The sequence below is a fragment of the Vulpes vulpes genome, chromosome X (assembly GCF_048418805.1).
Source record: "Vulpes vulpes isolate BD-2025 chromosome X, VulVul3, whole genome shotgun sequence".
Taxonomy (NCBI): domain Eukaryota; kingdom Metazoa; phylum Chordata; class Mammalia; order Carnivora; family Canidae; genus Vulpes; species Vulpes vulpes.
Genome location: NC_132796.1, coordinates 52518244 through 52532590, shown reverse-complemented (window position 1 = coordinate 52532590; position 14347 = coordinate 52518244). Strand labels below are relative to the sequence as shown.

Genomic DNA, 14347 nt, shown 5'->3' with positions numbered 1-14347 from the left:
GTTTTGTTTTTTAGATTTTATTTTATTTTATTCATGAGAGACACACAGAGAGAGGCAGAGACCTAGGCAGAGGGAGAAGCAGCTTCTCCATGGGGAGCCTGACACGGGACTCAGTCCCGGACTCCAGGATCACACCCTGAGCCAAAGGCAGATGCTCAACCACTGAGTCACCCAAGCGTCCCAAGGTGGTAGCTATACTTGTGGTACATAGAATAATGTTTAAACTGATTGTACACCTGAAACTAATGTAACATTATGTTAACTACACTGAAATAAAACTTAAATCTTCCACCAAAAACAACAACAACAGTAGGGCTCAGCTACAAAGGGTAGCAGTGTGTAATGAGAATAAAAGAGTAATATTTATAGATACTTGGCAAATTAGACGCTTAGGGATAGGATTGGATGAGTTGGCAAGTTGAGTTTGGTTATGGGCCTTGTATTACAAGAGTGTGAAAGATATAAAATACCTAAATTAATTGCATCATTTATACAGTGTGCATTTGGTTGAGAGGACAGAGTTGTGGCTCTTTTGAGGCATTCTTCCTACTGATGTAGTTTGACCAGAATTAAGCTGGGAATTACTTTTTGGTTAGCATTATATTGTAAGCTCTTGCACCCCGCACCTCCCCACCCCCAGCCAGTTGCCCTCCAAAACTTTATAGAGCTTTGTCTCCTGTTGAGCCCAGGCTTAAGTTTGCTCCAGTTTTGGAACAAGTTTTGTCCAGGGCTGAAAACGATAGCAGTATTGTGGAGTAGGAAAGAAGTTGTTTTGAAGTGAAGTTCTATTGGCAATCAGATTTGGTATTTAACACGATATGGGCATATTCGAGATACCTGTTGAGCTTTGGAGCTAGCTGTATCATTTCTGTTTGTCATGATTTTCATGGAGTTAGCCTGTTCTGTGTCCTTTTCTAGTTGCCCTCCAGGACCAAGAAATATAATACACTGTTGTGAATAGTTCTCTTTGAACTGTGCTGCATGCAGTTCCATCTGACTTCTGCATTTTGACTTGTTGCTTGGATTCTCTCTCTCTCTTTTTAAAGATTTTATTTATTTGAGATAGAGGAGAAAGAGAGAGCAGAATGGGTGGGGAGGGGCAGAGGAGAAGGGAGAAGCAGATTCCTCACTGAACAGGGATGCCAGTTTGGGCCTTCATCCCCATGCAGGGCTCGATCCCCATGTGGGGTTCTATCCCCATGCAGGGTTTGATCCTGGAACTCCAGGATCGTGACCTGAGCTGAGGGCAGACACTTAATGAAGGAGCCACCCAGGCGCCCCACTGCTTGGATCCTTTTGTATACCGTGTTTAGCAGTTGGGACCTCCTGGAATATTGTATAAAAATGATTATCTCTCTGACCATAGAAAATACTATTTACAATGTGATTTTTAATCTCTGAGTAAATCTGTTTGCCTGAGTTTACCATGCCCTTTTGACACTGTTTGGATATTTGGCTATGCCCATTCAAACTAACCTCAGCTGGAATACTTTTTCTTAGCCCACAATTAGAATTATAACGTGGTACTCTTAATGGTGTTAGCTCATTTTTTCTCTCCCTGATGTTTTTTAGTTGTCAGTCTTGGTATATCACTTGCTTCAGGCCCTTCCTGATAGAGCTAGTATAGTGGAAAGTACAGGATTTCAAATTAGAAAGCCTGAATTCAAATCCTAGTTTGCTATTCTTTTTGTATCACGTTTGAGATTTGAGAAGTCACTACACTTGTTAAATTTCAGTTTTTGCATCTTATTAAATAAAAATATCTCCCTTGCAGAGTAGACTGATGATTGAGAATGCATGTAAAAATGCTTTGAGACTGTAAAGCACTATACAAATGTTAATTTTATTGTTATTTTGGTTTGTTTTCTCACTAAAGAAGTTGCAGATAATCATTGTGACTTGGTAGTAAAATCTTGAATTGACCTTGACCCTGACAGGTCTTTGAGCTGCTTTGGCTTTCAAATGACTGGTTGAACTGATGGAGGCCACAGGGAGAGAATCGGGCAGGACTTTTGATAGATTTTTTCCTATGTTGTAATGGTGGAAGCTCCCTTTCTCAAGGATAGGGAAAATGCTTATTTTTTTTTTTTTATTATACTGTACCTAGAATGCTGTCTACCAAATCAGAATTAATTGGTACTGGTTAACATGGCTTTCTCAATAGAGTGACCCCTTCAGGATGAATCTTATTTAAATTAAATTGACTGATATCATGGTGTAAATCATAGTTCATTTCAGTAGCTAGGAAAATAAGTTAAGAATTTTCTTTCAAAATATACAATCTTGCTAGATATAACCTTAATACAGCATGTTGTCTTCAGATCTCAGGAATAGGCTGTATTTATAAAAACTCTTTCTTTTTCTTTGTTTTTTGTTTTAATAAATTAATTTTTATTGGTGTTCAATTTACCAACATACAGAATAACACCCAGTGCTCATCCCGTCAAGTGTCCCCCTCAGTGCCCGTCACCCATTCCCCCCCCACCCCCCGCCCTCCTCCCCTTCCACCACCCCTAGTTCGTTTCCCAGAGTTAGGAGTCTTTATGTTCTGTCTCCCTTCCTGATATTTCCCAACATTTCTTTTCCCTTCCTTTATATTCCTTTTCACTATTATTTATATTCCCCAAATGAATGAGAACATACACTGTTTGTCCTTCTCCGATTGACTTACTGCACTCAGCATAATACCTTCCAGTTCCATCCACGTTGAAGCAAATGGTGGGTATTTGTCGTTTCTAATGGCTGAGTAATATTCCATTGTATACATACACCACATCTTCTTTATCCATTCATCTTTCGATGGACACCGAGGCTCCTTCCACAGTTTGGCTATTGTGGACATTCCTGCTATAAACATCGGGGTGCAGGTGTCCCGGCGTTTCATTGCATCTGAATCTTTGGGGTAAATCCCCAACAGTGTAATTGCTAGGTCGTAGGGCAGGTCTATTTTTAACTCTTTGAGGAACCTCCACACAGTTTTCCAGAGTGGCTGCACCAGTTCACATTCCCACCAACAGTGTAAGAGGGTTCCCTTTTCTCTGCATCCTCTCCAACTCTTTCTGAGCTTCTCCCAGAAGCAAGTCTCTCCTTCATAGTGTAAGTCAACCATTTAGCTATGCGATCTCTACTACTTACTCAGCTTTGCTGATTGCATTTTAACCTAAAGGACTGCAGTGCTGTCATTGCCTCAGCTGATATCAATCAAGTTATTCAGCTAAATGACATTGAAAATATGTTTTGAAAGGACCAGGATTATAGTGACAGAGAATGATTTATATAAAACATTAAGAAAACATTCACAAATCAAAATTAATGCCTTTACAATCTCATGTGTTATGTAACCACAAGTTATAATTAGTATTCTACTAAAGTATTTTTGAATTTTTTTAAAAAAAGGAACTCAGAAATTTATATTGGGTTTTCTTTTCAAAAACATTTCAAGTATGTGTTTTTAAATAATATTTGGGTTCTTAAAAATAATTTTTTTTTTATTTATTTATGATAGTCACAGAGAGAGAGAGAGAGAGGCAGAGACACAGGCGGAGGGAGAAGCAGGCTCCATGCACCGGGAGCCCGATGTGGGATTCGATCCCAGGTCTCCAGGATCGCGCCCTGGGCCAAAGGCAGGCGCCAAACCGCTGCGCCACCCAGGGATCCCTTAAAAATAATTTTTTAAAACATTTTATTTATTTATTCATGAGAGATACACACAGAGGCAGAGACACAGGCAGAGGGAGAAGCAGGCTCCTCACAGAGAGCCCAATGTGGAACTCAATCCCAGGACTGGGATCATACTCTGAGCCAAAGGCAAGATGTTCAACCAATGAGCCACTCAGGCATCCCTTAAAATTTATTTATTTATTTATTTATTTATTCATTCATTCATTCATTCAAGAAACAGAAAGAGAGAGAGGCAGAGACACAGGCAGAGGAAGAAGCAGGCTCCATGTGGGGAGCCCTACATGGGATTCGATCCTGGGACTCCAGGATCATGTCCTGGGCCGAAGGCAGGCACTAAACTGCTGAGCCACCCGGGGATCCCCCCTTAAAAATAATTTTTAAACTTTCCTAATTATTTTTTATTGAAGTATATTTGATATACACCATTATATTAGTTTCAGGTGTATAGATAGCATAATGATTTGGTAATTGTACATATTGTGAAATGGTCACCACAAGTCTAGTTAACATCTGTCACCATGCATGGTTATAAATGTTTTTTCTTGTGATGAGAACTTTTTTGATTTACTCTTTTTGCAACTTTCAAATATGCAGTACAATATTATTAACTGTTGTTACCATGCTGTACATTATATCCCCAAGACTTATTTACTTTATGATTAGAAGCTTGTACCTTTGACTCCCTTCACCCATTCTCACTCCCCCACCCCGGGCCGCCAGCAACCACCAATTTGTTCTCTGTATCTATGAGCTTGCTTTTTTTTTTTTTTTTTAAAGATTCCACATATAAGTGAGATTATATAATATTTATTTTTCTCTGACTTAAGTCACTTAACAAAAATGTCCTTAAGGTCCATTTATGTTGTCACAAATGGCAAAATTTCATTTACCTTTATGGTTGAGTAATATTCTATTATGTGTATGTATATACAGCACACTTTGTTTATTCATTCATCCTTTGATGTACACTTAAGTTGTTTCCATATTTTGGCTATTGTAAATAATAGCCAAATGCGATGAATGTTGGCGGGGGGGACATACATTTTTTCAAGTTAGTGCTTTCAGTTTCTTTGAATAAATACCCAGAAGTGGAATTGCTGGATCATATGGTAGGTCTGTTTTTGATTTTTTGAGTAACTTCCATACTGTTTTCTATAGTGGCTACACCAATTTACGTTCCCACCAATAGTGTACAGGGATTCCTTTTTCTTTACATCCTTGCCAACACTTTGTATATCTTGTCTTTTTTTTTTTTAAGTATAGGCTCCACACCCAGTGTGGGGCTTGAACTCATGACCCTGAGATCAAGAGTCTCATGCTCTACCAGCTGAGCCAGCCAGGTGCCCCAGTTTCTTGTCTTTTTATTATTAGTCATTCTAACAGGTGTGAGGTGCTAACTCCTCATGATTTATATTTTCATTTCCCTGATGACTAATGATTTGTTGAGTATCTTTTTAGGCACTTGTTGGCTTCTGTATGTCTTTGGAAAAATTTCCATTCAGATCCTCTACTCATTTTAAAATTGGATTGTTTGTTTATTTGCTTTTGAATTATAGGAGTTCTTTATATATTTTGGATATTAACCCCCTATCAGATATATGATTTACAGGTATTTTCTCCCATTCTTAACTTTCCTAATTCTGTTATCAATATTTTGAGGGAGGGCTATAATATATATGCTTTTCAGCCTAATACTTGCCTAATTTTATAAGAATCAAGATATTTAGTATCAGTCTTTCCATGATCTATTTTATGGGAGTAGGGAAGCTTGAGGTTTTTCTTTTTGCATATTGTCACCTGAGTTGTACAAAATATGTATGGTATATTTTCCTTAATACCTCTACTCATGCAGTGTGTACTAAAGATTCCATGAGCTGTAAAAATATATTTGAGTATATTGGAGCATAATTTGCTTTGTAAAGTCTTTATTATTTTTTTATTAAGTAATCTTTATGCCCCACCTGGGATTTGAACTCACAACCCTGAGATGAAGATTTGCATGCTCCAACTGAGTCAGCGTGGGCACCCCTTGCTTCATGAAGTCTTAATGTGAATCTATTTTCGGATGCTTAACTGAAAGTTTCTCATTTAGCAGGTTATTATAGCATGTTAAAAATTCTTTCAGAAGGTACTCTTATAGTATTGTTATGAATATTAACATTCTTGCTAGTTGATGCTCAGAAATATTGTAAGAAATTAGAGACATGTAGAGGTTATGGAGACCTCTGTTACATGAGTTTGGAAAAACCTCAGTTTGATAATATGAAAGGCATCAATTGTGATTTTGCATCATGCTTCGGTTTTAAGGAATTCTATGGCCTAGTAAGATTCAGTTATATAGAGTCTGGAGCTCAGATTGTTTAGAAAATGGTGACATCATTTGTACAGATTCAATAACTGGTTAATATTGTTGCTAATTGGGCATGTCATTTTTTTCTCACAAAGTAAGGTCAAGACTTCAGAGCTAGCATATGTTAGTTAATATCTGTCTAATGCTTAAAAGTATTAATAAGTATTTGTGTTTTACAGGGCACATATCTAAGTTTCTTTTCAGAATTTCTACATTTCCTAGTTTTGAAGACTGTTAATTTCTATTTTGTAGTTTTAAGATGACCTATTTGTGAAGTGTGAGTGTATTTTATTTTCTGAGAATGAGTGATGATTAAGTTATAAACAAGTGACTCTCAAGGAATACAAATTTTATTTGAAAATTGTGCTCTACCTTTAGCTACACAAAATTTTGTCTCCAATTTAGTTTTACTCTAAGGATAATTCAAGTTTCTTCATGCCATATTCATTTTGCCAAAGATCTAGGAACATATTTTAAAATGATTTGCTACTTTTAGCCCATGATGATGTAGTTCATAGCCCTTTTATTATCCATTGTTATTTCAGAAATTGTTGAAAACCTAATTGTAAAAGATAATTCACCTAGCATACCCGAGGCAATTAACAGACTCTTCACTGACATAGCAAATATCAACAGGGAATCTATAGCTGAAATACAGGATGCTCAGGTTGGTATAAAATTAGTTTTGTTTGTGATAAATTTTTTGGAAACATTTTATTTTTAAGGAATCTCTACACCCAAAGTGGGTTCGATCTCACAACCCCCAGACCAAGAGTCACATGCTCCACTGACTGAGTCAGCCAGGTGCCCCTGATAAATTTTGATGATTCGCCATTTTAATTAATGTCCTATATAAGTAAAAAATAGTTTTCATGATTAACCATTATAAATACATAGAAATATATTTTTGGATTTTCAAGTCTAATGGCTTAATAACAACTAAAACAAAGAATAAATGATACAAAGCAGCATAATTAATTGCTCAATTATGTAAAACTTAATGAATATAGGAATTCAAAGAGGAGAGAAATCATTGTAGACCGTAGTAGTTGCTGAAAGCTTCATGTATGTTCCTGGTGAGACTAAACTAGATTTGAGTTACATAAAGACAATGGGAAGAGGTTTTTAGGTAAAGCCAATAATACAAATAAAAGTGCATGGATAGGAATGAACAAATTGTGTTCTTGGGACGTTTGAATAACAGTGGGTACATTTTGAGGAAGCAAGGTAGAATGGGACTAGATTATGGAGGGCATGTAAATGACCCACAATTGTCATATAAGCATAAAACATGCAAGAAAAATATCATTGGAGGTGGACGGTATTTTAACTGGCTAAGAAAATGTTTCTCTTACCCAGGTCGAAGAAATGGCAGTAAACCTGTGGAACTGGGCAGTTACCAAGAGAGTAGATTTGGTTATAAGTGAAGAGCAGAAAGCTAAACGTACGTATACATTTTGTGACTTGTGTTATGAGTAGTAGTTTTATTATACATTAGTTTGTGTTCCTGAAGTTTAAATAATATTTTGAGGGATCCCTGGGTGGCGCAGCGGTTTAGCGCCTGCCTTTGGCCCAGGGCACGATCCTGGAGACCCGGGATCGAATCCCACGTCGGGCTCCCGGTGCATGGAGCCTGCTTCTCCCTCTGCCTGTGTCTCTGCTTCTCTCTCTCTCACTGTGTGCCTATCATAAATAAATAAAATTTAAAAAAAATAATATTTTGACTAGTTCAGGATGGATATTTGTTAAAATAAAACTAAACAGGGATCCCTGGGTGGTGCAGCGGTTTGGCGCCTGCCTTTGGCCCAGGGCTCGATCCTCGAGACCCAGGATCGAATCCCACGTCAGGCTCCCGGTGCATGGAGCCTGCTTCTCCCTCTGCCTGTGTCTCTGCCTCTCTCTCTCTCTCTCTCTCTCTCTCTCTGTGACTATCATAAATAAATAAAAATTAAAAAAAAAAACTAAACAAAATGGTCCATACATAGAAGTTTCTTGAGCAAACATCCTGAATTTTATTTTTCTTTCAGAGATTAGCTCCTGCTTAATAACAACATCACTGCAATAAATAGTTTGATGGTAAATGACAAAGATGAGTAAAGGGTGGGAAAATGAGAACTTGAGGAAATATTAAAGGATATGGATTATTTTCCCTGAAAAAGAGATGATCAGAATCTTCATGATTCTGAAGGACTATCAAATTGTAGTTTCCTTTCTCTATTAAAAATAGAATGAGAAATATTGCTATGTGAGGGATTTAGGTTTAAAAATCAGTGAAGAGGGATCCCTGGGTGGCGCAGCGGTTTGGCGCCTGCCTTTGGCCCAGGGCGCGATCCTGGAGACCCGGGATCGAATCCCATGTCGGGCTCCCGGTGCATGGAGCCTGCTTCTCCCTCTGCCTGTGTCTCTGCCTCTCTCTCTATCTCTCTGTGACTATCGTAAATAAATAAAAAAAAAAAATTAAAAAAAAAATCAGTGAAGAATAATTTCCTCATGAGATGGATTGATGAACTTTGGACTGAGTTACTGAGAAAAATTATAGAAATTTTTTCTACCTGTGAGAGCAAGCAAAAAGAATAACAAAACAAAACCCCCAAACCAAAGTCATCTACTTGGATACATTATATGTCGTTTATTGTCTGGCAGAGTTCTGGCGCTTTAGCTAAATGGCTGTGTCTAGAGTGCTGACAGTTACTAATTTCCACTGATAGCAACAGTTAATGCATTTATGGAAAGTATATTGCCCCATTATAAAGGGTATATCAAGGTAACAAGCCAAAACGTGAATCTCTGGACTGCCTGGCTTTGTAAGGACAAATGAATTTTGTTTGTATGCAGCAAGAAGAATTCATTGCTAAGTGTTTATCTTTATGAATATAAACAAAACTATGTACAATTTAAGTGTAGGTCTAGGGTAATTAGTGGTTAATATAGTCAGTAATATTCTTTTTAGTCCACTCTTCTATTAGGATGTTTAGAGAATAGTTCTGCCTCTTTAACTTTCAGATAAATGTTGATATTGCTTCTAGGAGCCTTTGATCCTGTAGTTATGGGGAGGGAAGAGTTAGAAATTTATCTGTTGGAGAAACTTAGTATATAGTCAAACTGTGTGATATTAAAATGTATTAATTCTAAATTCCTACTATTCTGTATATCAAGGAACATTGTTCTAGCTGTTTTTCACTACTTGTCGAATAGTAGAGATTTGGTGGATGGACCTCTCCCAATGTACGGACTCTGTGCATTAGACATTTGGGTGCCTATTCTGTGTATAATAATTTTAAGATACAGTGGAAAACAGAATATAGTTCAGGAAGCTTCTGATTTAAGAGTTTTATTCCAAAAATATGTTGATTAATCAGTGTGCCTTGATTATGATATGTGATGAAAGAGTTGTCAAGATTTATAAGCTACAATTTTTTGTTACTGGGAAGAATTATGGAACAATGAACGGAAACAGGAAAGCCAGAAGTAGAGGAATGAGTTGTAAATTTTAGTTGTAGACCTTTTGGATTTGAGGTGACAAGAAGTTTGGAAATATGAGACTGGAGCTTATGAGAAATGTCAAGTTGCTTAGATATTTGGTAGTTATTCACATGGAGGTGATTGTTGAAGCCACATGAGTAATTGAGTTCTCTGAGGGAGAAAATAAAGAGCAGCTATTCTTAAATACTGGTATGAGTAAGGATCCCCTGTGGAGTCTGTTAAAATGCAGATGCTCGGGATCCCTGGGTGGCACAGTGGTTTGGCGCTTGCCTTTGGCCCAGGGCGCGATCCTGGAGACCCGGGATCGAATCCCACATCAGGCTCCCGGTGCATGGAGCCTGTTTCTCCCTCTGCCTATGTCTCTGCCTCTCTCTCTGTCTCTCTGTGACTATCATAAATAAATAAAAATTAAAAAAAAATTAAAAAAAAATGCAGATGCTCATGCCCCACCATTGGAGGCTTTGATTTATTAGTTGTAGGATAAAACTTGGGCATGTATATAATTTGAAAACTGTTCTTGTCATGCATACCAAATTTTAGGAACCAATGGTGTCAAGAGAAAAGAGTGAGATTTTTACCTTGACTTTAGCAGTTAAGGACTGTGAAGAAAAATAACGAGGCTAGGAGACCAAAAGTAACAGTCAAAATATTCTAGAGGAAACTCACTATCCATTTATTGAGTACCTACTCCTTATAGGATTGTCATAACCTTATTATGGCAGGCAGTAATTGAAAGGGACAAGGTAGGACTCCAGAACAAAAATACCAGGCATACATTATGCTTGAGGAGCTGGAAGAAATGGATAAACAATAAAAATAAAGAATTTACAAATGCCAGACAATACAACACTGTGTTGTCTGAAGTCAGTTGAAATATCAAACTTTGGGCACTGATGGAAGAGTAAGGCAGATGTAAGGAGTTGGGCAGCAAGCACCTAACCAAGATGTTATAATATAGAGGGGATAAGAACAGGCTGGTGAAAAGACAAAGATAAAGCAGCAGCAGCAAAGAAAACATCTTTATGCTGAAGTAGCATTCTGTCTGGGCCTTAGCTGCCTTTGGCCCAAAGGCTTATTGAACAGCCAGATCAAGAATGTAGGGATGGGATGAAGGTCTTAGACTAAGGCATTTCCCATACAGAGGATACTGCGAGGTAAAGGAAGTAGCATTTTTTTTTAGAAAAGATTTTATTTATTTATTTGAGAGGGAGAGTGTGTGCTTATGTGCAAGCACATGTGAGCAGGGGGAGGAGCAGAGGGAGAGGAAAGAGAGAATCCCAAGCAGACTCTTTGCTTAGTGCAGAGCCTGATTTGAGGCTCATTCCCATGACCTTGACTGAGATCATGACCTGAGCTGAAACCAAGAATCAGAAGCTTAATGGACTGAGACATCCAGGTGCCCTGGAAATAGTATTTTTTTAAAAAAGTTATGATCATTGTGAAGTGTTGCTGTGAAGTCAGGGAAGGTGATCTTTGGGAGTGTAATTTTAATAAAATGGTAAGGATGCAGAACAGATTGTAGGGGCTTAAGGAGATAAATGAGTAACAAGAATTTAGAAGTAGTAGATGGATGGTTAAATTTAAGAAGTTTGGGGATCCCTGGGTGGCTCAGCGGTTTAGTGCCTGCCTTTGGCCCAGAGCATGATCCTGGGGTCCCGGGATCGAGTCCCACATCGGGCTCCCTCTGTGGAGCCTGCTTCTCCCTCTGCTTGTGTCTCTGCCCCCCCTCTCTTTCTGTGTCTCTCATGAATAAATAAATAAAATCTTAGAAAAAAAGTTTGTCTTTGGGGACGTTTGGGTGGCTCAGTAGTTGAGTGTCTGCCTTCAGCTCAGGGTATCATCCTGGGGACCCAGGATCGAGTTCCGTGTCGGGCTCCCTGCATGGAGCCTGCTTCTCCTTTTGCCTATGTCTCTGCCTCTCTCTGCGTGTCTCCCATGAATAAATAAATAAAACCTTAAAAAAAAGAAGTTTGTCTTTGAAAAAAGAGAAGTGGGATAGAAGCTTGAAGCACAGTGGGGTTAGTTGATGTTTTTCAGGGAAGAGAGATACGTTTGAAGGTAGAAGGGAAGGAGTAAATTGAGAAGGAGGTACTGAAGATATCTTTGGAGAGGGAAAATGATTGAGAGATCAGGTTCCTTGAGAATACCAAAGAATTAGTAAACCTTAGAAAAAATAAAGGAGACATTTTCAAAACTGGAAATGCAAGACAAGGTACTATGATTAGGAGTTATTTTATTGGGAGTCTTTTTCAGAAACTTTATTAAAAGATGAATAGAATTGATATTTCATGATGGGTAATAAGAATCTGATTTCAGTTATCCCATAATTTCATCTGGGCAAATCTCTTTTACAGTGGAATATTAATTGAAAACGGTATTGAATGGCTGCTGAGATCTAACATCAAAGCAACTAGTTAGGTTATTTATGAAGTCATCTTTAAAAATTGGGCATGGTTTATGATGAGAGAATTCATGAAAAAAGAGGGCTTATAATTATTCAAACTTTCCTATTTTCAGGGAAAATGAACTGTATAATGAAGGTAACCTAATATATATTTTCTAAGTTATACTTCAAGAACTTTTACATCATCTACAGTTAAGAATATATTTAGAAAGATTCACTATTTAGGGGAATAATTTAAAACTATTCTCATGCTCAGAAATTTTGTCATATGTTGAATTGCTTTTGATTCCAGTTTTACTTAGAATTATTTTGCTATCAGCATAATACATACAAAAGCATCACATGGAACTAGGTATCTTCAATGAGTCTTGAGAATGTAAGACCTGCAGAACTTAGAGTTTGAAAATTAAATATCTTACTGGAGCATTAAGCAAATAATGCATTTTATAATTTTCAGCTCATTTACTTTTGATAATTGATTTTTTAAAATTGAGTTTACAGTTATGTTTTAACAAGACTGGTTTCACTTTGCTCCTCTTTTCTTTTTATAAGTGTATATAAAAGGAGAATGAATGTTTTGTGTTTATGGGTATCTGATTACTGTTTTGCAGTATGGCATGTTGCTTGCAAGTTGGTGTGCATGTGTGGAGGTTCAGCTGCTTCAGAAGAAGCCATTCGAAGACAGATTTTGGTAAGTCGTAATTAAATGAGGAGAAAAGTGCAGATGCAATGAGATAGTCGTTACTCTTATGAAGATGGTTGAAATTAGTGTGAACTGAGAAGAATGTTATATCTTTTAGTGCTATACATGTTCCTTTTATGATAATTGTACCTATTACAATTGTAGGTCTCAGCAGTACTATCATTATTGCAGTGATTCAGTAGACTAAGTTTTGAACTTAAATTCAGGAATTATGATAAGTCATAAAAAGTAATAGTTCTCTACTCCATCCTTCCCTACCTCTGTCTTGTTTCCTAGAAGCAAGTGTTTTTTTTAAAGTGGAAAATATTTTTCCAGTGTTCTAAAATAGTATTTTATTGAAAAACTCAAATGTGCATACAAAATAGATAAGACAGTACGATGATTTCCCCATTTACCCATTACTCAGCTAGAGTAATCACCAATTCCTGATCACTCTTCTTTTCTGTATCTCCTCCAACAGCAAACCCCTGACCCCATGGATTATTTTGAAGATTTTATTTATTTATTCATGAGAGACAACAAAGAGAGAGACAGAGGCAGAGACACAGGCAAAGGGAGAAGCAGGCTCCATGCAGGGAGCCTGACATGGGACTCGATCCCAGGACTGCGGGATCATGCCCTGGACTGAAGGCGGCACTAAACCACTGGGCCACCAGGGCTGCCCCATGGATTATTTTGAAACAAATCCAAACTATATCATTTTGTTCATAAATATTTCAATATGTGTTTCTAAAAGACAAGGTGTCTTTTTAAAAAAAGTATTTGAGAGAGAGAGAACATGAGTGGGGTGGAGGGATAGAGGGAGAAGGAGAAGTAGACTCCCTGCTGAGCAGGGAGCCTGTCTCTGGTTTGATCCCAGGACCCCAAGATCATGATCTGAGCCAAAAGCAGACGCTTAACAAGATGTTTAACCCACTGAGCCATCCAGGCGCCTTGACAAGGTGTCTTTTTTATTCAAACAAACCAAATGCCCATGGTCACACCTGCTAAAATTTAACAAAGATTTCCTAAAATCATCAAATATCCAGTCTTCGTCTCCTGCCTCCATGTTCCCACACTTTCAGACTCTTATACTCTCACTTTCTCTCTTGATCTTGCTTACTTATGTGCTCTCTCTTTGCTCTCCTTCCCTCTAATTGGTTCCTTAGAACCAGGATTAAAGGAAGTCTACACCTTGTATTTTATTAATATGTCTCTTTTAATTTATATGCTTCTTCCTCCTTTTTAAAAATCTGTTGAATACATATTTGTTGAAGAAACAAGGTTGTTTGTCTGATAGAGTTTCCTAAATTTTGGATTCTGATAACTGCATCTTCATGGTATCATTTAATATAGTCTTCTGTCTCCTGTTTTTCCTGTAAACAGGTAGGTAGATTTAGAAACATGATCTGATTCAGGTTCAGTTTTGTCAAGAAGAATTCATAGGCAGTATGGTATACTTCCATCGTATTAGTGTTCTTTGATGGTTATTAGACCTATGTCCATTACTTCTGTAGGGGTTTACACATTCTACTTCTATATTCCTTCTTTATTAACTGGGATAGAGAGAAACTTACTTTTATCAACTATTTGGTTACTTTGAAGTGTACCTTTATAAGAGAGTCTTGACCTCTTCTTTTTTTTTAAGTTTCCAGAATGAATTGGGTCCCTAAACTCCTTAAATAGTTATCAGGTAGATACTTTTTTTTTAAAGTATCATTGTGAACTCTTGGATGTTAACATTTGT

General features: G+C 37.5%; 1 protein-coding gene across 1 annotated transcript in view; it reads left to right on the top strand.

Moving 5' to 3' along the window:
• Nucleotides 1–14347, top strand: part of TEX11 (testis expressed 11) — a 319132-nt gene that overhangs the window by 7932 nt on the left and 296853 nt on the right. The window contains exons 3-5 of the mRNA XM_072744060.1: nt 6577–6698; nt 7391–7475; nt 12530–12609. Coding sequence (XP_072600161.1) covers nt 6577–6698; nt 7391–7475; nt 12530–12609 — 287 coding nt within the window. The remainder of the gene's footprint in view (nt 1–6576; nt 6699–7390; nt 7476–12529; nt 12610–14347) is intronic.